Here is a 27799-nt window from a genome sequence, read left to right as displayed (position 1 = left end):
GAAGGGTGGGGACGCCCTGAAATCTGCTGAGAGAAAAAAAACTACTGAGGCAAAGAATCTCCAACACCGAGATGGCAACTTCCTCATTCAGAAGGTGGAGGGACAAAAGCGAGCATTGGCAGCCCTTAGCTTGAGCCTAACTGACAGGCAAGGACTGGCCAAGGAGATTAAAGTTGCGGGGAAAGAGGCCAGGTCACACTGGAATTCAAGGTGTCATAGGAAGCTTACAGGCATGGAGATAGTCAAATATGTCCCTTGGATTTTGGGTAAGCTGATTTTAATAAACAGGCTCTATGGCTGATAGGTCACATCCACGTGTAAGAAATGGAAGGAGGGGAGGACCAGGCCCCAAGGAGGACGCATGGCCCAGACTGCAGGAACAGTTGTCACATCCACATCATACATTGAAAGAACATGACTTGCCCCAAAGAATCCTGGGAACTGTTGTTTGCTAAGGGTATGCTGGGAATCATAGCTCTGTGAGGGGTAAACTGCAGTTCCCACACAGGATTCTTTGGGCGAAACCATGTGCTTTGAATGCATGGTGTAGTAGTGCTCAGAATGAGCTGAGGCTGACCGCGAGATGATGAGAGCATCAAACAGGGATTTGTGAGAAAGGGAAGGAAATGGTCAGCTCAGCTGCTCAGTAAGGATGCTGAAATGTTAACAGGTGGCAAAGAGAAGGTGGAACTGCTCAGCTCCTAGTTTGCCTGCGCCTTCTTCACCCAAAAAGGGATCTGAGGTCATCAAGCAGAGGCTAGACAGACTCCTGTTTGGGGGACAGGAGGGGGGCACCCTGCCTCTCTCGATTTCCTACACCAAGCAGCAGACTAGATTGCTTTACAACCCTTCCACCCCCTTCAGTTCCACGACATGACGCGTCAGCAGCAGGAGAAGGCAATCACCTCCGGCTTGGTGTCCTCTGGATCACTGATTTCAGCAGCATCAACCCAGTTCTCTGGCTTCGTCACTGCTGGGTCATTTATCCTCCTTGGCAGCAGGAAATCCCAGTCATCTTCCAAGTCGCCTGATGCAACCATTTCATTATCTATTTTCACTCTGTAAGTGTGGTCTGGCCTTAAAACCAGTGTATACAGGTGAGTGAATCCATCTACCTAAACCAAATTGGGGGGGGGGTAGAGAAATAGTGTTTTGTATCATCTGCAATGTCAATAAAACTCCAGAAGGGTTGCTGAGGTGAGTCTGTTGCGAGAAACACAGCACAAAGCCCTATGCCATCTTGAAGATCCACGTGTTGACTCAGAAGCAGCACTTCTTGGTGGGCCACACACTCCCATCATATTCCTGGAAAGGGGTTGCACCCACTGAGTGGCAGAAGAGCCCCTGTGGACTAGAGCCCAGTTTGCTATGTGTACCCTTAAAGTGGCCACAATGAGGGTGCAATTCAAACCCTAGTTCGGCTGGGAGGAGCGAGTTAGGCGCACACGGCTTGACCCTGTCTCATCTGGCCGAACCAAGGCCAGCATAGTTTAGCCCAGCGTAGCTTAAGCTGGCATTCATGGAGAACAATGGTATCAAAGGCTACTAGCCACAATGGAGGCCACACTCTGCTTCCAGTCAGAGGTAGGAACCCTCTGAATACCAGTTGCTGGAAACCGCAGGGGGGTGGGGGAGATTGCTGTCCTTGCTCAAAGAGTGCTCTTGCAGCCTCCACCTGACCAAGGGTCAAGAATGATGATATAAACCTGGCATTTAAAATGTTTCTGATACTTACTTTGCAGCGAATTTGTTTCTTAATTGGATAAAGTTTGTTCTTGTAGTTTAAAATGACATGGACTTTCTTTGTATCGGAGCCACAAATATCAGGCCCTGAAAGAGAGAATCAGGTTTGCTTCTCATGCACCTCTTTCAGCAACCGGAAGAGCCCTCTCCCGAGATACATTTGACAGAATCTCTGATCATTTCAGTAACAATTTCCTACCCATGTCTAGCATTAACCAAGCTAAGGGTACCATCTATCAGGAACTTCTCAGAGTGCAATGACATAACGGGATCCAAATGGGAGAGTGAGTTCTTCTGGAGCCCCAGTGGGGTATGTCCTATGAATTCTCAGAAATGGCACATTAATTTTGCCCATCATGTTTTTTAGGTTTAGATCTCTCTCTCGTTTTTAGTATAGTACATACATTTGTGGATGGGATTGATACGGAAGTTATAAATACATGCACAATGCCAATTTTGTGACTTGTTTTTCACCACCTACATCCAAGTCATCTCACCAAACATGATGTAGTACAGGGATTCTCCACTCATGTTCTTTTGGTCCAGGTTGGAGGGGAAGATTTTCACATATCCGCCTCCACAGTCGATCTTCTGTTCATGCTTGACTGTATACTGAATGACCAAAGACCTTCCTTTGTTGCTGAATGACTTAAATCGTGACGAAATGGCATAAAACTTTACATTTTCACTTGTCTGCAACCCTATAACACAATGTGATGACATCTCAGACTCACCAGCCAGAAGTGTGAAGTTACCAGTCCTTTCCACTATTCCAAATAATGGAATTTTGTGTGGGGAACTGTTATGAAAATGGTGAACATGATTAATATCTATCACCTATCTGTGGGTGTGAAGATCCACAGGGATCACCTCAGGCTAAAGGACTCCTATCAGCACAGCCCCAATCCACTTCTGTAGGGGCCAGGGCAGCACCTCAATCAGCCATGCCAAGAGATGGGTGGGGCAGGGAACAGCTGCTACTGCTGGAGCTGGTGAAGGTCTCCTGGAGCTGATGAGCATAAATAGCCCAGAGGTAACAGTTTGGGGGGAGGGGGAGATATGTGGAGAAGGAGCAGAGTGGAGGAGCTGCTATCCTTGGGATCACCTGGAGGGTCTTTCTCTACTAACTGGGAGGTACAGGTGGCTCAGAAGTGGCTTCCCATACCACCCAAACCCCCTGGGGCAAGGATACTGTGGGACTGGCCACTGGGGGTGACCCTAGAGTATCCTGCAAAGGGCCCAGCAAGACAACCGCTGGACCTATCCCAAAATTGTTTTGAATTGTTTTTTAAATTGTTTTTAAAAGATGTGTTTTATTTATTTATTTATTTATTTGGTTGCATTTATATACCGCCCTTAGCAAATAGCTCTCAGGGCGGTAAACAGCATAGGGTAAAATACATACATGGCAATAATAAAATCACAAAAACATATATGACATAAAAACAAATACAGTTAAACAGAAAATAAAAATAAAGACTTAGTATACAAGATTAAAAAGCTAAAAAGATTAAAGTGATTAAAATGCCTGGGAGCATAAAAAGGTCTTTACCTGGCGCTGAAAAGATAATAGTGTAGGCGCCAGGCGTACCTCTTCGGGGAGGCTATTCCACAACTCGGGGGCCACCACAGAAAAGGCCCTAGATCCAGTAACCACCCTCCGGGCTTCACAATGAGTTGGTACCCGGAGGAGGGCCTTCGATGACGAACGAAGCAAACGGGTAGGTTCATAGTGGGAGAGGCGTTCCACCAGGTATTGCGGTCCCACGCCATGTAAGGCTTTATAGGTCATAACCAACACCTTGAATCTCGCCCGGAAGCAAATAGGTAGCCAGTGCAGGCGAGCCAGAACAGGAGTTATATGCGAAGATCGACTGGTCCTCGTCAATAATCTAGCTGCCGCATTCTGCACTAGCTGAAGCTTCCGAACTGTCTTCAAGGGCAGCCCAATGTAGAGTGCATTACAGTAATTTAAATTTGTAGATTTGTTTTTGATGTTTTTAGTTGCTGTAAACCGCCCAGAGAGCTTCGGCTATGGGGCGGTATACAAATAAAATAAATAAATAAATTGAGGACTTCTTGTTGTGACCCCGTATGTGGAGGTTGAGATTGGTATTGCCTGAGGGAGTCTGCTGCAAGGGCTAAAGCCTCAATAAAGCCAAACACAATGCACTCCTTTTGGTTGTGGTGGTAACTGGGAACTGCGATTTGGGCCTAGTCCCCATGCAACTGAGGGATTGAAGTGTCTTCAGTATGCCACTCCCTCAGGAGTGCTCACAGTGGGTGCAAAACTTGTTATGTAAAGTGGCATATCTTAAATTCTTACCTACATTAGAAACGGAAAGTAACCCTTTTAGTCTAAGCCTTAGCAAAGAACGCTGTAGGCCCAAGGTAGGATGAGGTGAAGAGAAAAATGTGCTCTCATGACTGCCTATAAACAAGTCTGGCCTTCCTATAGCTTACCGGAGGAATCGGGAAACCTCAGGCCCAGGGGCCAAATGGTCTCATTATCTGGCCCTTGGGACTCTCCGCAGCCACACCCCTCATGAGAGCCACTTTGCACCCTTCTTGAATGTTTCTGCCTGGCTTCTTGCTTGCCCTGATGTGGTCTGTGTCTGTGTACGTATAAAAGCGTGTGTAAGTAAACCAGCCTAGAGTACACTCACATTCATTGCTCTGCCCACTACAGGCAGGTGGCCCCTGGAAGGTTGCCTAGCAGGAAATGTAGCTCTCGAGCTGAAAAAGGTTCCCCACTCCAAGTCACAAAATCACCTCCCTTTCCATTATTTATCAAACTCCTAACACCAACAGGATAGTCAAAGCTGATGTTGCATTAGTAATGCATCTTGGAGAAAGTTCCTAACCTTTGTCTGTTTCACGATCTCCATAAAAACTCCCAGCTGTCAACCTGAACTTCCCATAGTTGGATTTATGCTGAGAAAGCACCCATCTCGCTTGCCATTTTGCTGTTAACAAACAAGAAAATATTTGTCACACCAGATGAAAATAGCCATCCTAGTCACATGCAAGATATAGAACAAACACAACAAAAAAAGGCCAAGAGTTGGGTAACTTGTGTAAGAAGCTGGAAAACAAAACACACAGGTGGCAGTTACACTCAAGTAAACTGCATACCTGTGTATATGTATCTGTGTGTGTGCACATGCTCTTAACAAAAAAACTGAGTTATAAAACTCAGCCACTGAGTAATCTGTGCCACGGTTAGATTCAAGGAGAATGCAGTTCTGTATTCCTAACTGGACTGAAATCAACACTGCGCTAACTGACAAAATCAGAGAAGGCCTGAAAAACAAACTACAGCTTTCCCTTCAACAGTAAGTGGAAGCATCTACTAAATTTGAAAACAGGCCAGAAGTTGTGGGTGGCAGCAGAAGCCTTGTGGGATGGAAGAGATGCTCAAAGCATCTCCACTCCGACATGGCAAGCTGCCTTATGCCGAGTCAGATGATCTGTCTGTCTAGCTCAGCACTGTCACTGAAGGACAGCAGTGGCTGTCCAGGGTTTCAGGGAGGGAGCTGTCCCCCACCGTTACCTGGAGACACCAAGAGAGACTGAACCAGGGGCCTTCTGCATGCAAAGTAGGTGCTCTGCCAGAGCCACTATGGTCCTTCCTAGCTGTGATATTTATAAGCCGCCTTCAGGACCTAACTGGAGGGCAGCATTTAAACCCTAGGGCCTGGGAGAGGCCTGGGTTTCAAATCCTCCTTGGGCTCCAGTAACTGTCTTTCTCTCTCAGCCTCCGCTACATCACAGGGTTGTTGTGAGGATAACATGGCCAAGGCAGGAGAACTCGAGCTTCTTGGAGGTGAAGGCAGAATATAAAGGCAATAATAAATTAAACGAATACGTGATAGTTTTGTTTTCCTTCTGTTTTATCATTTTTGATATTAAAATGTTGTCTTGCTGCACTGTCCATCTTTCTAATGAAAATAATTCTTTCGAGGCTGCGGGCGGCACCTCTTTCATTTTCTTCACGGCGGCTCTAAATCATAACCACTTTGGAAAATGCCATGGAAAGCGGATATCAGCACTGATTGTTATCTATTATCCCTCAAGAGGCCCCAAACCACAGCCGGAGGGAGCGAGAGGGTCCACTCGAGGCGAGGCCCCCCCGCTCCCCGCGCGGGGAAAAGGCCCGAGCGCGCGTGTTCAGTGTTCGTGTGAGCGACTCCAGACGCGTGTCAGGAGAGGGGCGTTTCATCCCGCCCAGGGTCACGTGCCCCCCACAGGCCGCGCCACCTCCGTCTAGGAACTGCTCCCGGAAGTAGAGGGTGCCGCGGGCGGGCAGGGCCGCCGCCAACAGCAAGGCGAGCACCGACGACGGCGGGAGGAAGCGGCGGCGGCCGGCCATGGCGAAGAGTCGGCCGAGGCAGAGGCAACGGCTGCGCGCGGCCGGTTTCGCGCTTCTCACAGGATCCCTTGCTCCCTATTGGTTGCTCATTTTCCCGCCTCGCGCCTCACTGGGCCGCGGCCCCTCTGTCTCCCTCCCTGGACGCCCATTGGCCGCCAGAAATAGCCCTCGCGCGCTCGGAACTTCGCGACAGTCCCGGAAGCGGCTCCCGCGCTGATTGGATGCCACCTCTCATCCGCCCCCATAAGACGGCGGATAATGACCAATCAGGGGCGCTGGGCCTGCCACGTCGGGGGTTGCTAGTCAACCCCACGGCCGGCTGCATCGTTGGGGAATGACCGGGCGACGCGATGCGGAGGTCGGAGGGCCGGAGCGCGGCGCTGGCCCGTGCGGAGGCCCACCTGGCGGGGAGACGGCTCACCGCGAGGGTAAAGCGAAAGAAAGAGAAGGTGGACGACTGCTGTGACGTCACCGCGTCGGGCGGCATCCAAGGCGGTGACGTCACGCGCCCCACTTTAGGGGCGGGGCCTGAGCGCTTCCCCCTCCCCGTCTATTCTAAGTTCTGCAAATAAAGGGGGGGTGTTCCTGAGCATTTGCAGCGTTTGATTGATTTTTTTAACCTTCACATGTCTTTGACTTTTTTATGTACAATTTTAGGAATTCCGGTGATGAAGTGTTACATAAATAACTCAAAAAGACCACAGTCATCCATGATTTGATCGTGGATGAAGGTGCCAATTTGGTGTGCATTACTGAGATCTGGGTGGGTGAGCTGGGAGTTGATCTGATCCAGCTTTGCCCACCTGGATATTCACTGCAGCACCAGCACAGGCTGCAGAGACGGGGGCAGGGAGGAGGAGTTGCTGTGGTCTACAGAACTTCCATCTCTTGTCACCAGGAAACTACTCTGTCTTGGAGCTGGCCTGCACCTGGTGTGGCCAAGGAGACAGGAAACTAGGGCTGCTGCTGGTGTACCGTCCACCCTGCTGCCTGGCAGCTTCTCTGACTCAGCTGGCGGAAGCAGTCTTGGCTGTGGTATTAGAGGAGCCCAGAACGATAATCCTGGGTGATTTCAAAGTCCACGTTGAGGCTACCTCTAGTGTTCCTGCTCGGGACTTCATGGCCTCCATGACGATTATAGGACTGTCTCAAGTTGTCACCAGCCTGACGCATAGGGCAGGACACACCCTCAACTTGGTTTGTGCTCCAGATGGAGGAAGGGATGGTCTGGAGATGGGGTGTGTGGATGTCACCCATTGTCATGGTCAGACCACTTCCTGGTGCTCCAATCCTCCCCTGCAAGAGTGATGGACAGATTAAGATAGTTGTGAAAGACGTGCTGTTATGCTGATTGGGCACAAGTAAAACATCATAACCATACCTACTGTGTGGCAGTGAGGGCGTTCTCAAGTAGCATTCTCAAGTAGCCATCCAGTGGAGCTTTTCTGTATTGTCAGGGGCCTGTTGACATCAACTCCAGGAAATGGAGTTTTAGACCCTTCAGATGCCCATTGTGAACCAGTCTGGGTTCAGGCCTGGTGAATTGGCCTTGGTCGCCCTGATGGATGACCTTTATTGGAAGAAGGACAGGAGAAGTGCGAGCTCTGGACCTCTGCCTGGACTCATTGGTGGGCTGGATGAGGGCCAATAAACTGAGTCTGAATCTTAACAAGATGGAAGTGCTGTGGGTTGGTGGTCGCTTTGGATGGGGTCGTACTCCCTCTGAAACAGCAGGTTCGTAGTCTGGGGGTCCTCCTGGATTCATCTTTGTCGCTAGAGTCCCAGTTGACCTCAGTAGCTAAGAGTGCCTTTTACCACCTTTTCCTGGTAAGACTGCTATGGCTGTTTCTGAACCAAGATAGCCTGACCACTGTTGTCCATGCACTGGCAACCTCCAGGCTGGATTACTGCAATGCACTCTGTGTGGATCTGCCCTTGAGGTTGGTCTGGGAGCTGCAGCTGGTGCAAAATGCGGTAGTGAGATTGCTGACTGGGGCAGGGTATCGCCAACATGTCACTCGCTACTGAAAGAATTGCACTGGCTACCTATTAGCTACTGGACTAAGTTCAAGGTTCTAGTTTTGGTGTACAAAGCCCTATACAGCTTGGGACCAGGATACCTGAAAGACCATCTTACCCCTTATATACCCAGCCGATCACTGCACTCTGCAGGTGACGGCCCCCTGCAGATTCCATCTTATCAGGAGGTTCGTTCCGCACAACATAGGAAGTGGACTTTTAGTGTAGTGGCACCGACCCTTTGGAATTCCCTCCCCTTAAATATTAGGCAGGCGCCATCTCTGTTATCTTTTCGGTGCCTACTGAAGACCTTCCTCTTTCAACAAGTCTTTTAAGTAGAGACCGTATGTATCCCAATCTGCATCTGTGTTGGAATTGCTCTTTAATGTTTTTAAACATTTTAAAATGTTTTTAAAGCTTTTAAAAAAATGTTTTTCAAGATGTTTTGTTTTAATATGTTTTTAATGGTGGTTTTGTTTTAATATATTTTAAAGTTTGTTTTTATGATGTTTTAAAGTGTTTTTAGTGCTTTTGTTTGCTGCCCTGGGCTCCTGCTGGGAGGATGGGCGGGATATAAATCAAATAAATAAATAAAATTTAAATTTTAAAAAGTGGCCCGGTCTGCACATGTGGCTAAAGGTCTTCCCAAAGGACCTCCACTCACTCCCCCTCCTTTTTTCTCTCTGCAGGAGCAGAGCGGAGCGGCTGCCTTGGTCTCCACGAGCCCCACCAGCAGCCATGGCCTCTCCGCCATCCACATGGCCACCGACCTGAGCAGTCTCTCTGGCTCCAGCAGCGCCTGCCCCCGGGGAAGGAGGAAAGAGCTGGAGAGCACAAGCCTGGCGAAGACCAGCCCACCGCCCTCGCCCGGGCCTAACAGCCGGTTCCTCAAGCAGAAGCCCCAGAAGGTGGCCACAGACACTAGGCAGGTGGGGCTCAGTCCCGCCGCAGGGATGTGCTGTGGCAGTGCTGCCGCCTCCTCCAAGGGGGGAAGGTCAGGCGCCATCCTCAGGAAGCTGGAGCAGATTGAGAGCAAGATCCGCAGCCGGCAGGCTGGGCGGGACGTTGGCCAGGCCCCCACGTCTGATGACGAGCTCTCCTTGGGCGACTTCAGCCCTGAGCAAAGGCTGGGAGCACTCCGGGGCCTGGAGAAGGCCGCTAGACTGAAAGAGAATCTGTCACCTGTCTGGGAGACGATCAAGGCCCAGGCGAGGGACGTGCCTCTTAAGGGAAAAGCTGGCTGTGATGGTGAGGAAGGTGCTGAGAGACACCGACACAGCACTCCCAAGAAATCTGGGGGACAGGAGGATCTCCCCGCACTCATACTCTGCAGGAAGGTAATCTGTGGGCTCTCCTAGGGTTAGCAGTACTTCGGTCTGAAAGTGGCTTGGCAGGGAGACTCTGCAGCTCTTGCCTGCGAGGGTGGCCACTGATTCTTGGCAAGAATGTGTCTTGTATGTGGAAGGCCCTGTGGCATCCCCAGTTCCTGGCTCAGGTGAAGGCCTGCGCCTCTGATTTTTCTTTAAAGACCTCCTGCTACTTCTCAGGGTTGGAACTGGCGGAGGCTAGATTAAGGCTGGCAGCAAGAGGCCTCCACAAAGGATGGGATTTGCAGCAGGCTTCATTCAGATGCAGGGGAGGTTCAGAGGAAGGAGGAAGGAAATCCTCACAAGCTGTTCAGAGCTTTAATGCTCCTAGTTGCCAGAGGGCGCAATCCAACCCAAGCAAGGCGCTTCTAAGTCCCCTTTGTTTGGAGGCAAGAAATTTCAGCAGGTGCTGATAACCCTGTCAGAATCAGTGGGACTTGAAAGCGCTTCCCTTGGTCTGGATTGTGCCCATTGTGTTTCAAGCAGTGCTCCACATGAATCAGCCAGGTTTGCATGTCACACATCTTGTGCTGCACACGCCAGTTTGAACATTGGAAACTGTTGATTTCTGCTCAGTATTTTAGAATCTGCTCATAATGACCTAAACCTTTTCCTCCCCCCATTCTTTCTGAAGAGTCGGATCCAGTCCCCGCAAAAGTCACCTTCCCCTTCTAGTTCGAGATCTTCTTTGCCTGGAAAAACTTTCCTGAAGAAGCCTCTGCGCAGGAGTCCTTCCCCACCGAGCAGGAACGCTCCACCAAGGCCGGGCACGGTGCCTTCTCATTCCGCATCCCCATCCGCAAAAGGCAGACTAGCAGGCTGCGCTTCCACTAATGCGAGGGAGGCATCTCTGTCTGAACGAAGCATAGTCCAATCCCTGGATGAGCTGTTCTTGGCAACGGATGACATGCCCAGCACCAGCAGCAGCGGTAGGTTGCTCTGATCACCTCCCGGTGACACGGAAGAGCTCTTGGCTGCCTCCTATGAGTGACACTGGAATGTGGGTCTCTTCCCTTTAGAAAATGCTCCGAGCTGGGGCATCTCTGACAAGGCTGGAGACATGAAGCAGTTTTTTAAGGAGTGGACAGTGCCTTGAGAGGGACATCACTTCTCACAGTTGGGGAAGCATATTCTGGTTCCTCCCACTGTTGCCTCTGGACAAACAGGTGCTGCTGCAGGTTTATGGAACCAGCACACAAACTGGCCCTGACCCACATTGGGAATGTGGTGACTTTGCCCAGGGGCCGCAGTCTTTCTTCCCAACAGCATTCTGATCACTCTGAAATAACCACTGCTGGGCCTCCAGCACTTTAACTGTGTTTACTGGAAATCTGGTCTTTCCCTTTGCTGGTGTCTACCTGGGTTAGATCTGCAGCTCCCAAACTGAGCCTTCAGATGGGGTTTGGAAATGGCTCAGCTGGGAAGGGAGAGCTCGAGTGCGAATGCTTATTTATCTATTTAACAACATTTATGTACCACTTAACTGAAAGAAAGCCTCTAAGTGGTTTAACGAGAAACATCAAAATTATTGATGAAATGGTTAAAAACAAGTATTTAAAAACATTTAAAAGCCAGTTAAAACATCAATAACTTAAAAAGAGTTTAAAATACATCAACATCTACATGTCTGGATAGGCTTACCTAGGCAGAAATGTTTTAAAGAGGAACTGAAAGGAATACAGCAAAAGTGCCTGCATAATGTCAATAGGCAGGGAGTTCCAAAGAGACTAGGTGCTGCCACATTAAAAGTATGATTTCTTAAAGTGCAGAGCGAGCCATACGACAATGGGACCAATGACCTAGAGAGGTAGTGGGCGTTCTAACGCTGGAGGCATTCAAGAGGCGGCTGGACAGCCATCTGTCGGGAATGCTTTGATTTGGATTCCTGCATTAAGCAGGGGGTTGGACTTGATGGCCTTATAGGCTCCTTCCATCTCTACTATTCTATGATTCTATGAGTATTATGTGGGCACCTGTAGCAGTGCCAGTTCCGCAGATCAAAGTGCTCAAGGGGGCACATAAGGGGTAAGGCGGTCCTGCAAGTAAACTCATCCCTAGCTGTTAAGGGCTTAATGTACTAATAGTAACACTTTGAACTTGGACTGGTAACAAATTGGTAACTAATGCAGTTCTCTGAGCAGAGGTGTTATATGCTGATGGGGTCTCACTTCTGTGAGCAATCTGGCTGCAGCATTCTGCACTAACAGCAGTTTCCGGGTGAAGTGCAAGGGAAGCCCCTCAGCGAGTGCATTGCAGTAAGTCAGTCTTGAAGTTGCCAATGCCTGAACTACTCTGGTCAAGCTCTTCCAGTCCAAGGACAGTTGTGCCTGTCATACCAGATGCAGCTCGTGAAAGCTTCTTTTGGGGATCTCAACAAAAGGAGGACAGTCCCTGGCCAAGCAGCAGCAAGCAGGCACTGGAGCCCTCCCCTTAAGTGGGGGTGGGATGCGTTATTTCTGTAAGGTGTGGGGGAGAGAGACTCTGTAAGGCTGAGGTCTCAGACTGCCCCCTGCTGAGTGGCAATTTCTTTCCCGTTGCAGATTTCAGAGTGAATGTTTTGAGCCTGGATGATTTGGCACCCAGTGTGGCCAGCCAGAACAAAGAATTAAAACAGGAGGTAAGAACCACCTCTTGTACCATCTGCAGCAGGAGCCAAACTGTCCAGGGCAGTTCGCCATGTTTATTCATTTCTGGTGGCCTTAGCTGGGAAAGCAAAAGCAACAACAAGCCTTGTGACATCTTAAAAACTGTCACGTATGTACCACAAGACCTTGTTCTTAGCTGCAACAGATGAACGCAAGGGTCCCCCCTTTTAACAGAGAGAAATCTCTCATTCTGACTGGGGTGTGGAGTGTCGCTTGGCCTGCTAGGACAGAATTTAAAACTGAAAGTTTCCATTCCGGAAGGCTGTGTCCTTGCTCCACTTCCCACCTGGCGTGATGCTCACAGAGGAATGTACTTTCTAGGCAGTGATGCGGGCGCTTACAGAGTCAGGCAAGGAGCCAGGAGAAGGCCTGTTTGCTGCTGTAATCCAGAGCCCCTTTAAAGCCCCGATCCCCACCGCTGGAGATTCTGCTTCGCTGGAGGGTCCAGGAGAGACCGAAATCTCCGAGCGGCTAGAGAGCACTTCTGCCAGGAGCTCTCTTCGTGAGACCACCGTCGGCGCCGAGTATTCTGAGGACTTTGAGCCCTTGCCATCCTCCGCAGCGTCTGAGGAGTGGAAGGGAGGATCCTCCCTGAGGGAGTCTTGCAGCCCTTTGGAGGCGTCCACACAATCTGGCCAGCCCGGTTCCTCCTTCTCCCTCAGCTGCCCCCTGGAGAGCACCAGAAGCACCCGGCTGCCCAGGAGAATCGTGGTGAAGGACGCCGCTGTCCAGACGAGCCGCTCCTCGCTTGCTTATTCCTGGTTAGAAAGTAAGCCAGTCCAGGCTGCGGCCGGGTGAGAGGAAAACCAAGAGTTGCCCCGTTTGTGGCCCTGGCGTGGGAGCCTTGTGCCAGCAGCTGTCACAACGTGTCCTGTTCTCTTCCTTCCCCTCCTCCAGGTGACGTTCCTGCTGCTCTTGGCCAGATGGTGGGGGGAGGAGGCGGACCTGTTGAGGCTCCACCTATCACCAGCCACGTGGTGAGCCTGGAGACCATGGAAGGTACCATCTTCACCCTTCTTTGGGGAAGGGCCGCCATAGCACAGTGGCATGCAGGGTCCCAACTTCAGTCCCCAATGGCAGCACCTCCTTGTACGGCGGGGAGAGACTCCTGCCTGGAGTCACTGCCGGCCGGTGCAGGCAGTACTGAGCGAGATGGACCAAGGGTGTCATCCGGGATAAGGCGGCTTTTGAGGTATTCCTGAATGAGCACCGTCTGCTCCGCCTTGCAAATGCTACTAACCCCCACCCCCAAAAGCATGCATGCGCCACGACATCCTTGCATTGGTCATTTGTGGGCTAAAGGAAAGAGAATTCTCTTTACTAAAAGATGCCGACTTCTAGACTTGGAAGCCTAGAAACCAGTGTCAGGTGGGGAACTAAATGCAGCCCACGGCGACTTTGGACCAGGCCCCACAGCCTGTGTGCCTCTGTACTCTGCCCCCGCCCCATGCATAGTTATTAGGGTGGGGTGGGGGGAAATTGGGATTCTTTTCCTGAGCCTAAGTGATGCATTGGGGGGGGGGAAGAGAGGAGGGAGGTGGTGGCCCACCAGCAGCTGGTAGGTGGCCCCTGAGGGACAGGCCCTCAACATACCAAGAAAGGTCCCCTCCTCCCTGCTGCAGGAGCCCATGAAGGTGCTTGATCTGGAGTCAGCCGACCTGGCCTGTTGCTCTGGTCTGCTTTGAGAGGGAGTTCCTTTCCAGGGTCTTGGGGAGAGCGAGGAGGCTTTTCCCAGCTCTGCTGCCTCAGGGCCTTTTAAACGAAAGAGGGTGAGGCTTGGACACCACAAAGCCTGTGTCCCGCCACTGGGCTGAGTTCCGCTATAGGGCGACGCCTGGAATGGGACTGACAACAGGATTGCCCCATGGCAAAATCCCCCAACAATTAAGGGGGCCTGTATCTGGCTTCTCTTACTCTCTCCTGTGACCCAATGCTGTAGCCAGGCATAGCCTTATTGCAAACCATTCTAGGCTGCAAACTCTCACAACCAAGAGCTCCATCCTGGAGCCCTGAGCTGCGCAAAGCCCTTTGGAGCATTGTCTGGGTGGGAAATGGAGCCTGAACAAGCCAGCCCACCTGCTTCTCCTCCCATGGCTGCCCCCTGGTGCTGATGCCCCCACTTGGTGTCTCCCCCATCCACAGCCCTGACGACGTACAGCCCAGCTGTCTTTGCTCTGAATGACATGCTGAAGCAGAATGTGGTGCTCATCCGGAGGTTTGTGGAGGCCACTCGCCACCTCCACGCCTCCTTTGTGGCATCGCTGGAGGAGGAGATGTTCCACTACCACACCCTGGAGGAAGCCAAGGAGGTAATGTTCACTTACAATTCCTCCTCTGTGCAGCCTTTGCCAAGTGGGCGCCCTGTAGTTGTTTTGTAGTACAACTCCCATCAGCCTCCAGACAGCATGGTTGGTGGTAGTTGTAGTCCACAACAGCTGGAGGGCACCAGCTTGGCAAAGGCTGCATCAGTGGGTGGGGAGAAGCTGTTTTTGGCCCCATCACAAAAGCCACCTCCTTTTCCAGCTTCCTAGAACTTGGTCCTTAAGTCATTGCATCCCATGTGGCTGAATCTATACACACTGGAAAAATCAAAGTACTGGATTGAAAAACAAGCACTGAACTTTGAATGCTCCCTAATAGGCTTTGAGTTGCCTGCAGGGACTTCAGTCTCACAGCTCCCCTCTTTTAACAGCCGGGGCGGGGTGGTGGTAGTCCTAGAGCCTCTCTCCCCCTATACCCACCTATGAAAGCAAGTGCTTTGGAGTGACAAAGAGGGGGTGGGTGTATTTTGGGCGGTCAGAGGATGCCCTTCTTGGGAGGGGAGGGGATTGTCACAAATTGGTGGGCAAAGGATCACTGCAAGGGTAGGGTTGGTCTTCGGTGGCTGCAACATCTTTTATTACATGTACATTTAATTTTAATATAAACTTGCCAACGAAAAAGAAATAGCTTTATTAGACAACCTGTATGTTTTACACATACACAATAGCCAGCATTCCTTTATGGCTACAAAGAGGAAAATAAGTGGAAGAGCCACAATTAAAAAGGGTGGGAAACCTCACTAGATGATTGTTTTTATGCTGCTAGCTGCAGTTGCACAATCCCCCATTTTTCTTTATACCCCCCCTACTTTGACTGATTCTTCTTAACAACTGATACCCCCCCCTTTGGAGGCTGGATCCACCTGCGCTTTTGTTTGTGAGGTTCCCATCTCTGCCATTTAGCAACCAAGGCTGCTGCTTCTGCTCAAAGCGGCTTGCTCATTCTTAACATCCATTTGATGCGCTTGTGGTTTTTTAAACATCAATATGACCTAGTTTTAATCTGGTCTGTTTATTTATTCCGCGAGTTGCTTTTGGGAAGAGCAGCTGGGCTGGCTAGGACCATCTACCCACTTGGCCATTTGCCACCATTTTCACACCTTCTGCAGGTGTACAATTGTCAAAGGGGAATGTGTGAGTTTTAACCCAGTTTCTCCCTTTGCAGTACATTGCGTGGCACAGACCCCCACCTCTAACCGTGGAGCAAGTTTTGCAAGAACTTGAAGATTGGGGACAAGTAGCTTTTTAGGGCCCATCAGCCCATCTCTCCTCCCCACACCCTTCCAGTAGGGCCTTTAAGGAGAGGCAGAGCTTGATCTTTGGGCCAGGACGTTCTCAACACCAGGCCAGCAGGCTTTACCACAATTAAGAGCTGGGTTCTTTTGAAATGAGCAGTTGCTGCCACTGGGGTAGTCCTCAAAAATCACAGCGGAGAGAGAGATCATTAACTTACTGTTGTCTTGCTGACTGCTGCACATCCACCCAGGAACCATAGATTTAACCAGAGCATTGAAGAGAAATCTCAGCTGAGACAGAGGGAGGACATGCACATGTGTCATCTTGGAACTCTGTACTAAGTTCAAAGGGTACATGGATAAAGATGCAGACTGGCGAGTTGTCCTGGTGTGGCACACACACCCTCCTTCCCACCACAATAAATCTTATACTAGTATAGAAAAAAAAGTCTTTTGTTTATTGGAAGGCAACAGTAAGTACAAGATGGACAGCTGAGCCGGCTAGGCCAATTTACAGATGTCTAATCATGTCACAGCTACAGTTAAAGTCAATCTAGGACAGTTTACTACATCACCATATCAAAGAGGATCCCGCTTGGGCTGTTCAGGGCTGGCCTCTGGGCACTGGGAGTGGTGGTCTCTGGCCACCCCTCTTGGCTACGCAAAGAATGCTTCACATTTAGAAATCGGTGGGTAAGGAAGGATGAGGAGGTGACGTTACTGAAGTGTCAGCCTGCCACGTGCCTTCTAAATCTTATTTGAAGGATATTTACAAAAATATAAAAGGCCTAAAGAATTTGTCTTGTTACAAAGCATCTGAATTCCTCCTAGAAGCAATTGTCGAGAGTGGATTGCGCATTTTGCGTTCCGGATGGAGTTGTGAACAGAAGGGGTGGCTTGTGGGAAGGAGACTGAGGCTGCACAGCAGAGCGCTTTGAGTCACTCAGACCTCTGCTCAGCAGCCGACCGGCTGGCTGGCTGCCTCCACTCTGAGCAGAGTTAACCTTTAGGAGAAAAAGTGAAACAGTGTCAAAAGGGAGGACGCTTGTCATGGGCTGGGCAAGGCTTCATCAAAGCATGCCAAAAATCAATGAACCGGTTAGAAGCTCTTTCCTGCAGTGCAGGAGGAGGCGGCACCCTCTGATCCGCTGCCTAGCGCATAGAAGCACTTCCCTGCCACCCACCACAAATTCCCAATTCCCAGGGCAGGAGCTGCACCGCTGTCAGCGGAGTGGGCACCTCAGGAGCTGTTGCTGCTTCCTCTTGCAAAGACAAAGGTTTGCAAAAGCAGTGGGCTCTCTAGCGCCTGCCACTTCAACACCCAGAGGCAAGGGGTGCCCTGCGAACACAGCAATGCTCTGCCCTTCCTGGCTGCCGCCTCTTCAATGTCAGCAGTTAAAGGCAATGACAACTGGCTCCTTCCACAGCTGGGCTCCCCGAGACAGCCACAGGCCCAGCACAAAACCCGTCACTTACTTTCATCTCTGGCCTTCATGCGCGCAATAAAGGAATAGCTTTTATTCCTCCGGTAGTTCTCGTAGGGGTCGTCCAGGGCCACTCCCACGCCCTTGTACTGATCCCACTTGTCTCGGATGTCCCCTCCTTTAATGGGGTCCTGGATCCCTTGCTCCTTGGCCCCCAAGCCCCCAGAGCCACTCCATCCTGGAAAGTGCAAAGCAGTGTGTAGTCAGAAGTGGGGGAATGCCCGATGCAGCCAAGGTGCTCAGGACCAACGTCAGAAGAGCCCTGCAGCGGTGGCAGCTGGAGCAGGCCAAAGGGGTCCTTCTAATCCAGCCACATGCCCGTTATGTCACAAGGAGGACGTGAGCGCGGCAGCAGCAACTCTCCCCACTTGGGATTCTCAGAAACATTTCCTGCCTCTGACAGTGAAGGGGAACTGGGCCATGGTGGCCAAGAGCCTCCCACTCTCTGCCCATCTATCTCAAGCACTCTATGTTTGGCAGATCAGCCTTGGCGAGAGAGGCTGGAAAACCCCACTCCCAATGACCCAGAGTGGGTCCAGGTCCCTGGGTGGACATTTCAAGAACCTCCAAGGAAAGAGGTTTCCCCTTTGGAAAGTTTTGTACAGTTCACTTTATTTTTACATTTATATCCCAACTTTCCTCCAAGGAGCTCAAGGAAGCATATACGATGCTCCCCCTCTCCATATCACCCTCACAAAAACCCTGTGAGGTAGGTTAGGTGGAGAGTTCACGAGTGACCCAAGGTCACCTGAATGAACTTCACAGCCGAATGGGGATTTGAACCCTGGTCTTCTCCCAGGTCCTAGTATGGCATGCAGTTATCATTCAGCTTGGGAGATTATTGCAGATCCTGAGGCACAAAGGAAGGCAGAGGTGGGGAGAGGTCAACCAGACCCAAACTCCCTCTCTCCAGGGAGCTCCATGCTTGAGAGCAGAGGGGCATCCCTCACTGCCATTTTACCCTGACCAACCTCCATGTCAAATATGCCAGATGATGCAGCTGTGCTGCTGCTCTGACATCTTCCCCTGCCAGAAAACCAGGGTGACTTGAAGAGCCCCCTTGGGCCCCGGAAGGATTTAAGAACTGCAACTGGAAAGTTGGTTCAAGCAGGGCCAGATGTTGGCCCCGCCCTGCCCAAGCCACCTGTGGGTCCGCTTCCCTCCCAGCCTCGAGAAACTCGGCTCCGAGGGAGAGTCCGTCCGCCACCTCACCCATCTTGACGAGCATCTGGTGCCCTTTGTTCTCCTCTCCAAGTCTGGATTCGGGTATTGGGGGCCCAGAGCTGGAGCCCAATCCTGCCGCAGCACTGCAGAGGGAGAAACGGGGAGGTGAGGGCCACGTCTGCCAGCAGCCCTTGGCCCTTCTGATCCCAACCTTTAGGGTCCAATCTTACGGAGGAGTTTGGCTGCGGGATCGTGACCGGTGCCGCCTTCCAGGGGAATAGGACTTCGACCGGGATCTGGACCGGGACCGGCTGCGCGATGAGCGAGACCGGCTTCTGCTCCTGGAAGATGAGCAGAGGAAGCCAAGCCAAGTTACTTCCGCTGTGAACCCACCAGGCCCTTCCTGCCTCCGCTGCCCCCCCGGCCCTTCTCCTTCCAAAAGCAAAAGGTGGCAAATGTACTGGAGGGTGAACTGCCCCACCAACTCCAGAGGGCAGTCAACAAGTGCCCTGGGAACCCTAACACAGACACCCGTGAGCACAGCAAGAGTTCTGTCTACACTGACTGGCAGCGATGGCTCTCCAGGGTTTCAGGCAGGGAGCCTTTCCAAGCCCTGCCTGCAGATGCCGGCACTGGGGATTGAACCCTGGACCTCTTGCCACTGAGTTGCGGTCCCTTCCCCATGAGAGCTGCCCGCTTTGTCCTAACAAGCAAAAGCCTTGGAAGCTGTGGACAAGCAAAGGCTTCCAGAAGGAAGCGGAAGAGCAGGCAAGGGAATTTTCTGCAGCGCTCCACAGCCCGCCCCGCTGGCACACCTGCGAGCGAGACCAGAAGGAACTGCCGCCTGTCCCCCAGCGGCTCCGCCCCGTGTTACCTGGACGGAGATCGGGAGTAGGATCGTGACCGAGAGCAAGATCGGGAGCGGGACCTGGAGTAGGAACCGGAAGACTTTGAAGACCTTGAATTGGAGCGGGAGGAGGAACGCCCTCGGCTCTTGGACCGGCTGCGGGACTGCGAAGGGCCACTGCGCCCGGCACGAGGGAGGGCAGGAAAGAGAGAGAGAGAGGGTGGGCCTTCAGCTGGCTGTTTGTGGGCGCCCAAGGATCCCAATTCACAGGGTCACCTAAGTCGCAGCTGACTTGAAGGCACATAACAACAACAACAAGGATCGCAAAAGAGTTGGGCTCAAGCCTGTCCAGCAGAGCTTGTGACCGTTCCTGGCCCTGTGGGAGGATGGCAGCTGAGTTGAGGGGGCCTCTCGGGCCTATTCTCCAGAAGAGAGCCACGCTCAACTCCTGGAAGGCGCTGTCGAGATACAGAGCTCTTCTACAGACGCAAGGGGTGCCCTCTGGGCTCATGCCCCTGGCACATTGCCCCAAAGACGCAGCTGGAGAGGAGGTTTCTTCAGAGGCCCAGACTTCAGAGGCCCGGGAGGTTCTGCACAGTCCCCAGAGCCACGCAAAACAGAGCTCTCCCCACCTGTTCCGCTTCTCCTGCCCTTTGCGCCGCCGGGCTCTCATCTTCGCTCTGAAGAACTCGTACAGGCCGTTCTGCTCCCAGCCCTCGCTGGAACAAGAAGCCAGGGGAAAGGGGGAAATAAATGAGCCAGGCCCCACCTCCTTGCCCCCCTTCCACAGACTCAGGGCTCTTTCGGCCTCACCTGTTCCTTGGCCGGTCGTGGGAGGGCGGGCTGTAGAAGGCCTCCACCGCAGCCAGCAGCCTCTCACTCGGAGGCATCGGGGGCGGCAAGCGGATGTCCTTCGGATCCAAAGGCTTGTACTCGTGGTCTTCCAGCTAGGAGGAGGAAACCGGCCGTCAAGCGAGGAAGCGGCCTTGTCCTGAACCAGAGCTTTGGTCCCTCAAGCGCAGCACTACCCACACGGACTGGCAGCTGCTCTCTCCAGGATTTCAGGCAGGATTTCTCAGTCCTGCTTGGAGATGCCAGAACTGGGCCTAGGACCTTTTGCATGCCAGCAAAGCAAATGCCCTGCCCCTGGACCACGGCCCACAGGGACAAGGCCTGCAGGGAAATCTCTGCACCCAGAAGGAAGCCGGCCAGGGAGAAAAGGCGCAGGGTGCAGGTGCAAGGGATCGGGCGCTAAAGGGAACCAGAGGCAGCTAGCTCTACTCGACTCCCGGCACAAAAACCCTTCCCTCCTCCTCCTCCTCCTCCTGCGATCATCGAGGAGAAGCATCCAGGCAGTGCTCCAGTGACGGGCCAGACTCACTCTCAGGCCAAGCCTTCCGCTCAATCCGCAAGGCCACTTACTTTGACAAGAGGGGCCATAAGGCCGGCAGGGAGATCAAAATACGGGACGTTTGGCACCAGGCTGGGGTCATCGTGGTTGACATGGGGGGGGCCCTGTCTGCGCATGTGAGGCGGCTGCCCGTTAAATCCGTGGGGGGGAGGAGGCCCAAAGTCAGGGTGCTGCGGCCCTCCCCACGGAGGGTGCTCACTGAGTCCGGGGTGCGGCATGCGGTGCCCAGGGGGGTGGTGGTGAGGGGGGCCAATCTCTGCAAAGAAGACGTTAAAAAAAGGTAAACATCCAGGGGCTTAAGGCAGGCGGGAGGGATGACGGGCATGGGGACAGGCCTCGGCCAAGGGGACAGGCCTCGGCCAAGGGAGAGCATGGAGGACGGCGGGGGGGCCTTGCTTAGCCGTTACCTCCATCCAGGTGGGGGGAGCCAACTCCCCCTGCCCTCCCCACCCCACATCTAACACCATCTGAGAGTCCTGTACAATCCCAGGGGCTCCATGCAGAGCAGACACGCCCACACTTTCCTGAAAGGGCCCTTTCAAGGCCTCAGAGGTGGCGGGCAGGAGAAGTTCACAAGGAAAAGCACAGAACAATTGCCACACTCGAAGTGACACAGGCGCTGGCTACCAATCTGCCTTTGACAGTCCGAGGAACATCTATGCCCCCCCCCCATGTTCAGCTCCTCAGCAGCGCCACCACCCACTTCTCCTCTCTGCCCGTGGGCCAGGCGGACTGCTGGGAGCTATAAAACAGACAAGGGGGTGGGCTCTTGGAGCCCCCCAGGCAGGCCAAGAACACCACCACCATGGATGCTCCCATCATACGCACTTCAGAGCGAAGAGCAACAACCAGACAGGAGCAGTTAAAGAACATTTGATTAAACAAAGCTGCCCTGTTATTTTTTAATACAAGCGCTTGCAAAAAGGGGAAGGTGGGTGGTTCCATGTTGGAAGAGGCATCCGGGGGGGCCCTCCAGAGGGTGGCTAAAAACAAATAATGCTTTTGTTCAAGGACAAAGTTACATGGCAATAAGTTCCGAGTAAAAACTTGTTTTGACCGGGAAAAATCCCAGCCTGTCCAAGCCCCACTCCCCAAAGTGCCTCTCACTCACCCTGGGGGAAATCCCCCTGCGGGTAGTCAAAGCGGTGTGGATAGGGAGGCCGCTCAAAGGGGTGGCGCGGAGGGAAGTCGTCCTGCATGAAGCGAGGTGGGAAGCGGTTGAAGTTGTGGGGGTGTGGAGGCTGGTTGAATTGGGGGTGCTGCTGATGCGGGGGGAAGGGCCCCCTGAAGTGAGGGGGCCGCTGCATGCGGAAGGGGGGCTCTCTCTGGCCCCCGCCCCACAGCGGCTGCTCATGCTGGTTGTTCCAGGGGGCCTCAAACTGGTTGTTCCAGGAGGGGTCTGGCTGGCTGCTCCAGGGGGCTTCACGCTGGCTGGTCCAGCCGGGCTCCCGCTGGTCGCTCCACATCCCTTCGTGGTTGCTGTTCCAGGGGGGGCAGTGGGGAGGGCCCTGGTGGTGCTGCGGGAACGGAGGCTGATCTGGAGGCTGCGAGGACAAGGGCACAGAGGTGAGTCAACGAGAGGAAGAGTGTGCAAAAGGCCCAGCCCCAGAGGAAGCTGAAGCGACCAGGACCACCCAGCCCCCTCCAGACATGGGCCCGTTAATTCAAGGGCATGCCAAAGGAACAGGCCAGGCCCGGCCACCAGCACCACGTGGGGGAGCGAAGGGACCACTGCTGGCCCCAGCCACACCCTCCCCCAACCCCACCCCTCCTCCACACACGTGCCCAATACCTGCTGTTGGCCCCAGGCGGCAACCGGGTGTGGCTGGTCGAACCAGGGGGGCTTATTTGGAGGAATGTGGTCGTGGGGGGCAGGCCCCCGAGGTCCAGGCACTGCAGGGTCGGGGGGGGCCGTCCCCGTGGCCTCATATTCTGTGGCACCCGCGAGCGGCAGCTGAGCCTTCCCCTCATCTGAAACAAACCCGCATTTGAGAACCAGCTGGGCTGCTCCCAGAAGTCCCCTGCCTGGACTAGGACTAGCCCGAGGGGGAGGGGCCCACCTGGGAGGGGGCAGGGGCCCACCTGGGAGGGGCCCACCCCCCCAGGACAAACGAGGGCCCCTTGCCACCAACCATACCTGCGGGCGCAACAGGAGCGGCTGGAGCAGGAGCGGTGGGCGCCAGAGCAGGGGCCGGCTTCACGTCACTCTCTGGGGCTGGGATTTGCAATGGCGGCGGCGGCTGCTGCTGCTGCTGTTGCTGCTGCTGCTGTTGTTGCTGTTGCTGCTGCTGCTGCTGTTGCTGCTGCTGCGTGAGGCTGTTGACAAATTCCTCGTGCTGCGTCTTCAGGGTCTGGATCTGCTGCTGGAAAGCAACCTGGACCGGCTGCACCACGCTGGCAAATTCCGTGATCAGGGTGGCCTGGGAGGAGGCAGGGAGGGAGGGAGGGAGGAAATGGAGATGGAGACCTTTAAAAATAAGTTATATCTGAGCAACAGTTTTTCAAGATGCACAACCATTATTTTGAGGAGACTACTGCTACTTGTTTTGAAAGAAAGCACAGCTTGGCCAGGTTTTATATGTCTTCCACTGCCTATCTGGGTGAGCCCTGCGAGAGCCAGACCAGGCCAAAGGGGAGGTCCGGCTGCCTGGCTCAGTGGCCAGCTTCGGCTACGACGCCCACAGCAGGTTTTACCTGGTACTGGCCCAGCCCCAGCGCCGGGCTCTGCAGCTGCTGGATGATTGACTCGTCAAAGTAGCCATTCTTCTCCCACAGCTGGAGGAGCTGTGGGAAATCAAGAAGGAGAGAAAGGCTGTTATTGGGCGGCTGGGCTCCCGGCCGGTTCCTGGGGACCCCCGAAGCAAAGCCCAGGCCGCTCACCCGGGCAATCTTCTGCTGCTTGTCCTCCTCCACCGCCAGGAAGCTGGTGCAGTAAATAGGCACCACCACCTTCTGCAGAGCAGCCAGCAGGTCCCGCTGCTGCTTCCGCTGGCTGAAAAGGAGAGGGAGACAGAGATGTCTAGGGGGCCACTGGCGGGGAGGGCTGAGCTGGGCTTGTCTAGGGCAGGGACAGGGAGGCGCCCTCGGAGCCCAGGGGCGGCAGAAGCCCTGCTTTGCCCCAGGGAAGGCTGGGAAAGGCTCCCCGGCTTGAAACCAGGGAGAGGCGTCACCACTGGCCGTACCGACTCCGGGGCTGAGGGGATTTGGGGAGCCCAAGAACCGGAGAGGTAACACAGAACCTCCTCGCCCCTGGCCGAGAGCTCATCTTTTAAACCCCTGAAGGACCCACCCACGACCCGGCAGCTGGCTAGAAAAGGGGCACTAGAACTGGGGCAGAAAAAGGCCCTGGCTGGAACACCCTTTCGGGATTGCCTCATCCAGGGTCTTTTTGGCACCTGCGGAAGAATACCCCTTTTCTTTCATCGAGGCATTTTGAAAAAGGTGGCGGAACTGCCTTTTGTGTAATGCAGCTGATCAGCTGTGGCTGCTCTTTTGTATGGTGTGGCAGCAGCTCTGCTTCTGCGAGGTCTGCACTGGTTGGCCGTTATAATGGGGAACAACTCTCGGCCTCCCAGTGGCAGATGACATCATTGGTCAGGTGGCGGACGACCTTACCAGTGGTGGAGGACGTCGTTGATCAGGTAGATCAAATGGAGGCAAAGCTCAAAGTGGGCCCCCTCCGCCGTGATGCGGTTGCGCAGGTGCCCGGCCATCAGCTCGCAATGCTGGGGGGACTTGGCATTGCTGAACATCCAGTTCTTGCCGGCCTGAGTGAGGAGACAAAGCCAAGCCATCAGGGTGGGAAGTTTGCAAGGGGTGGAAAGTGAGGGAAGAGGAATGCCGGAATGCCCCACAAGGGGCGGCCCCAGAGAGGGCCTGGGAGCCCAGCCTTGGGGGGCAGAGCGCCGCACCTGCCATCTTCCATACATGGGGCCCAGGCGCAAAGGCCTCTCTACCCAAGGAGCTTCAGAGAGCTGCTCCCAGTCGGTGGGGGCAACCCTGACCGAGATGGGCCACTGGGCCCAACGGTAGAGGGCAGCTTCCCATTGGGGGCAGGAAGAGGGCAGAAGCCCGCTAGGAGAGTCAGGCGGCGGCAGCTGGATCCAGCTGAAGGGGACCCTCCAGCCCAGCATCTGGGTCTCTTGCAGTGGCCAGCCAGGCATGCCCCACAGGGGAAGGCCCACGAGCAGGACCTGAGCGCAACAGCAGCAACTCTCCCCACTCGGGATTCCTAGCAGCTGGGACTCGGGGCCACAACATCTCTGCCATCTGCTCTCGACTTCAGACACGAGCAACACTGAACAAGCACCCAATCTCAGACCCCCTGCTGCTCACCCCACCCGGCCTGGTTTTGCCACCACTCTTACCGAAATGGCGTCTTTGGTGCAGGTGTCAATGATCGGCTGCAGCAAGTTATCAAACTCATTCATGTCCAGCTGGGTCTCCTCCAAGGCCTTCTGCATCTGCTGCTCAACGGCCAGAGCGATGGCAGAAGTAATTTGCTCCTACAGAAAAGAGCCAAGGAGAGAAAGCGGAAGGCATCTCGTCAGCCCAGCAGACGACACTGCCCCCCCCGGCACTCCCATGCTGCCTTTTGGGGGTACGTAGAAACAAGCCGCTGTTGGCCCCAAGTGAAGGGAGGCAGGAGGAGGGGGCGCAAAGGCTCCCAGCCCCCCACACTGCTGTGCCCCTTTCCACTACCACCAGCCCTCAAATAAGAAAAACAAAAACAAATCGTGAGCCTGAGATGTCAGGATGGCCCTTCTGTTGATGCCTGCTGGCGTACAGGTTGCGTTACGCTGCAGACCTTGCAAGGCGCTTTGTATTTACTTTTATTTATTTATTTGATTTATATTCCACCCTTCCTCCCAGCAGGAGCCAGGGCGGCATTTAAAGTGGGTCCTCAGTGTGGCCTCCTCTTTACCTTTGACTCATGGTGCAAAAATACAAAAACACACCTGCGCAGAGAGACAGAGAGTTAAGGCTGCCTGCCTGCCTGCCCGCCCTCACCTGTCTTAGAGCCATGAGGTGCTGCTCCTGCTGCTGGAGGTTCCACAGGCTCTGCTGGATCAGCTCCTCCATGGAGGGGGTCCCCTGAGGAGTAGCGATAGGAGCAGCAGGGGCCAAGGCTGGCTGGGGCAGAGGCTGGATCTGTGGGGCGGCTTCAATGTCTTGGCTCTGTTTGCACAACACTGCAGGAGGGATGGAAGCACATCAGGTGAGAAGCCTTGGAACAGCCACTCAGGTCCCAGCTTCCCCCCAGCACCAGGAACCCTCCAAAGGCTTTGCCACCTCTGGATGTCACATGGAATCGAAGATGCCCAGCTCAAAGCTGCTACTGCTGCTAGCGTCACCAGGGAAGCCCCGGGCCCAGTCTGTCCGTAGGCAGGGAAAGCCGGCGATCCATAGGGGTGGGGAATGGGGCCCTGGAGCACAGACAATGGTTTAAGTCAGAGCCCCCTGGAGAGAAGGAGGGCTTCTGGCTCCCTTCCTCACAGCTAAGCAAGCAGCAAAAGGTGTGCCTGCTCACACACTTCCATCCATGACCAGGCTCCCTAATAGGCTGTCTGATGGGAGGAAGAAGACAGGTCTTCAGCCCAATCCAAGGCATCACCTCAGATGAGAAAAGGTGGCTCCACTCTAAACCTAAAGGATGGCAATCCAAAGCTAATTCTCACAGCCAGAGGGCCACAGAAATGCAGTGGGTGCCTGACCTCTTCTCCTGCGTGAAAAAATCCATCACTACAGAGTGAAGAAGGGAAGCAGAGCTGATGTGACGTCATATATTGACAGCCACATACACACACACCCTCTGGTTGAAACAAGCTTCCATCTCTCAGCTTCAGCGCTGGACCCCCATCTGCCAAACGTAGCTCACAGTGGTCTACCTTCCAGAGCTGGCATGTGGCTTACTGAGGCTTCTCTCAAATAAAGGTCTCCTGCCACCCACCCCAGACTCACACTGCTGCTGCTCCAGGGCCAGCTTGTACTTGTAGTAGCCGTAGAAGTCACCCCCAAAGAGGAACGAGAACTTGGGGTTCTCCTTCTGCTTCTCCATGGTCATCTTCTCAAACTCAGGGCCATTCCGTGCCACAAACTGAGCCAGCTTGTCAATGACATTGCGGAGCTCCTGGTCTGGAGTTGAGGGGACGGGGGGGGGGGAGGGAGAGAAAAAATACTGGCCCATGTCAAGGGTCCCAATTCCAGGTATTCACCATGCCAACTGAGCAAACAAGTAGGACAACATGAAATGCCTCCCTGCAACCACATATAATCATGTGCCTTCGCTAACCTATTTCAACATTTTTAGCTTTGCTTACAAAGTACAAGGGGGGAAGAAATTCGTTAAACCATTTGGGGGGGCAGTTACTATTATTTTAATGTATTGCCTAATGTTCACCTTGTATATTGTACACCGCCCAGGGAGCCATTGGCTATGGGCGGTTTATAAATAAAATTAAATAAATAAATAAATAAATAAATAAAGGTCCCAGGGCAGGTTACAAACATTTAAATCAACCATACCTAGGATAGAACTACTGACGGTGCATCCAGCGTCAACCCTACATAGAGGCTTCATAGAGTCATAACATAGCAGAGTTGGAAGGGTCTGTAAGGCCATCCAGTCCAGCCCCCTGCTCAGTGCAGCAGGAATACCAAGTTAAAGCAGACTCGCTGAAATTAATGGACGTGACTGACTTGGGCCCGTGACATTTTAGTCATGCTCGGTAAAAATTTCAGTGAATTTACTCCGACGGACGTAGGGCACACACGCACAACCCCCCTTCCCCCCCCCAGTACCGGACCTCCCACTGCTCCGGCCCCGTCAGGTCAGGGGCGCCTCCCGCGACGAGGGGCTCCACGTTACCCTTCGAGGGGCTCGCTCTCTCTCCCTCCCACCACCGGCCCTCTGGGCGTATGCAGAGCGCCTTTCCCTCCCCCCCCACAAGGGGTTCCTGAAAGGGGCGGGGGGCGCACACAGACAGGCAGGCCCCCACCCCCTTACGTCACGAGGGCTCACCTTCTGGAGGGGGCGGCAGCGGAGGGGGCGGCATCTCCATGATGATGGCGGCGGCGGGCGCGGGGACTCGAGCAGCGCCTGTTAATGCCGCACTAGGCCCCGGCAGGCCGCCAAGTGCGCGGCTCCTGTCGTAAAAAAAGGCGGAATAGAGGCGTTCGCGACACGCCGCA

The 27799-nt window shown here is 53.7% G+C and overlaps 3 protein-coding genes across 5 annotated transcripts in view; 1 reads left to right on the top strand and 2 right to left on the bottom strand.

Moving 5' to 3' along the window:
* CALR3 (calreticulin 3) overlaps nucleotides 1-6378 on the bottom strand; it is an 8849-nt gene extending 2471 nt beyond the window's left edge. Inside the window, exons 1-5 of the mRNA XM_061600624.1 lie at nucleotides 6004-6378; nucleotides 4608-4709; nucleotides 2241-2444; nucleotides 1736-1830; nucleotides 906-1115 (exon numbers count right to left, since the gene is read on the bottom strand). Coding sequence (XP_061456608.1) covers nucleotides 906-1115; nucleotides 1736-1830; nucleotides 2241-2444; nucleotides 4608-4709; nucleotides 6004-6115 — 723 coding nt within the window. The 5' untranslated portion in view covers nucleotides 6116-6378. The remainder of the gene's footprint in view (nucleotides 1-905; nucleotides 1116-1735; nucleotides 1831-2240; nucleotides 2445-4607; nucleotides 4710-6003) is intronic.
* On the top strand, nucleotides 6307-16383 carry C18H19orf44 (chromosome 18 C19orf44 homolog). Of its 2 annotated transcripts, none has more exons than XM_061600622.1 (8): nucleotides 6307-6543; nucleotides 8824-9471; nucleotides 10136-10430; nucleotides 12042-12118; nucleotides 12468-12915; nucleotides 13044-13145; nucleotides 14289-14455; nucleotides 15633-16383. In XM_061600622.1, the coding sequence occupies exons 1-8, from the start codon at nucleotides 6466-6468 to the stop codon at nucleotides 15714-15716; spliced, it is 1899 nt and encodes a 632-aa protein (XP_061456606.1). In that variant the 5' UTR covers nucleotides 6307-6465; the 3' UTR covers nucleotides 15717-16383. The 2 variants fall into 2 exon arrangements, with proteins under 2 accessions (XP_061456606.1, XP_061456607.1); XM_061600623.1 differs by having other exon boundaries at nucleotides 6308-6543; nucleotides 8824-9063.
* On the bottom strand, nucleotides 16140-27799 carry CHERP (calcium homeostasis endoplasmic reticulum protein). 2 transcript variants are annotated; one of them, XM_061600620.1, is made up of 18 exons: nucleotides 27630-27799; nucleotides 26570-26743; nucleotides 25619-25800; nucleotides 24976-25113; nucleotides 24224-24375; nucleotides 23489-23600; nucleotides 23303-23392; nucleotides 22746-23028; nucleotides 22401-22579; nucleotides 21720-22152; nucleotides 20620-20864; nucleotides 20011-20144; nucleotides 19830-19916; nucleotides 19225-19374; nucleotides 18581-18691; nucleotides 18399-18493; nucleotides 17179-17364; nucleotides 16140-16706 (listed from the first exon to the last, which is right to left on the bottom strand). In XM_061600620.1, exons 1-18 carry the CDS (start codon nucleotides 27667-27669, stop codon nucleotides 16702-16704), a joined length of 2796 nt encoding a protein of 931 aa, XP_061456604.1. In that variant the 5' UTR covers nucleotides 27670-27799; the 3' UTR covers nucleotides 16140-16701. The 2 variants fall into 2 exon arrangements, with proteins under 2 accessions (XP_061456604.1, XP_061456603.1); XM_061600619.1 differs by lacking the exon at nucleotides 16140-16706 and having other exon boundaries at nucleotides 17171-17364.

This window comes from Rhineura floridana, chromosome 18, assembly GCF_030035675.1.
Source record: "Rhineura floridana isolate rRhiFlo1 chromosome 18, rRhiFlo1.hap2, whole genome shotgun sequence".
Lineage (NCBI taxonomy): Eukaryota > Metazoa > Chordata > Lepidosauria > Squamata > Rhineuridae > Rhineura > Rhineura floridana.
The sequence above is the reverse complement of the archived record's forward strand: the minus strand, read 5'-3'. Positions and strand labels throughout refer to the sequence as shown.

Excerpts from the sequence above, each read along its gene's own strand:
- C18H19orf44 (XM_061600622.1), top strand. The coding sequence starts at position 6,466 with ATGCGGAGGTCGGAGGGCCGGAGCGCGGCGCTGGCCCGTGCGGAGGCC. Across the intron at positions 9,472-10,135 it reads CACTCATACTCTGCAGGAAG|AGTCGGATCCAGTCCCCGCA; the intron begins GTAATCTGTGGG and ends TTCTTTCTGAAG. Across the intron at positions 10,431-12,041 it reads GCCCAGCACCAGCAGCAGCG|ATTTCAGAGTGAATGTTTTG; the intron begins GTAGGTTGCTCT and ends TTCCCGTTGCAG.
- CHERP (XM_061600619.1), bottom strand. The coding sequence starts at position 27,669 with ATGGAGATGCCGCCCCCTCCGCTGCCGCCCCCTCCAGAAG. Across the intron at positions 24,376-24,975 it reads GCACCAAAGACGCCATTTCG|GCCGGCAAGAACTGGATGTT; the intron begins GTAAGAGTGGTG and ends CTCCTCACTCAG. Across the intron at positions 22,153-22,400 it reads CCGCCTGGGGCCAACAGCAG|CCTCCAGATCAGCCTCCGTT; the intron begins GTATTGGGCACG and ends TTGTCCTCGCAG.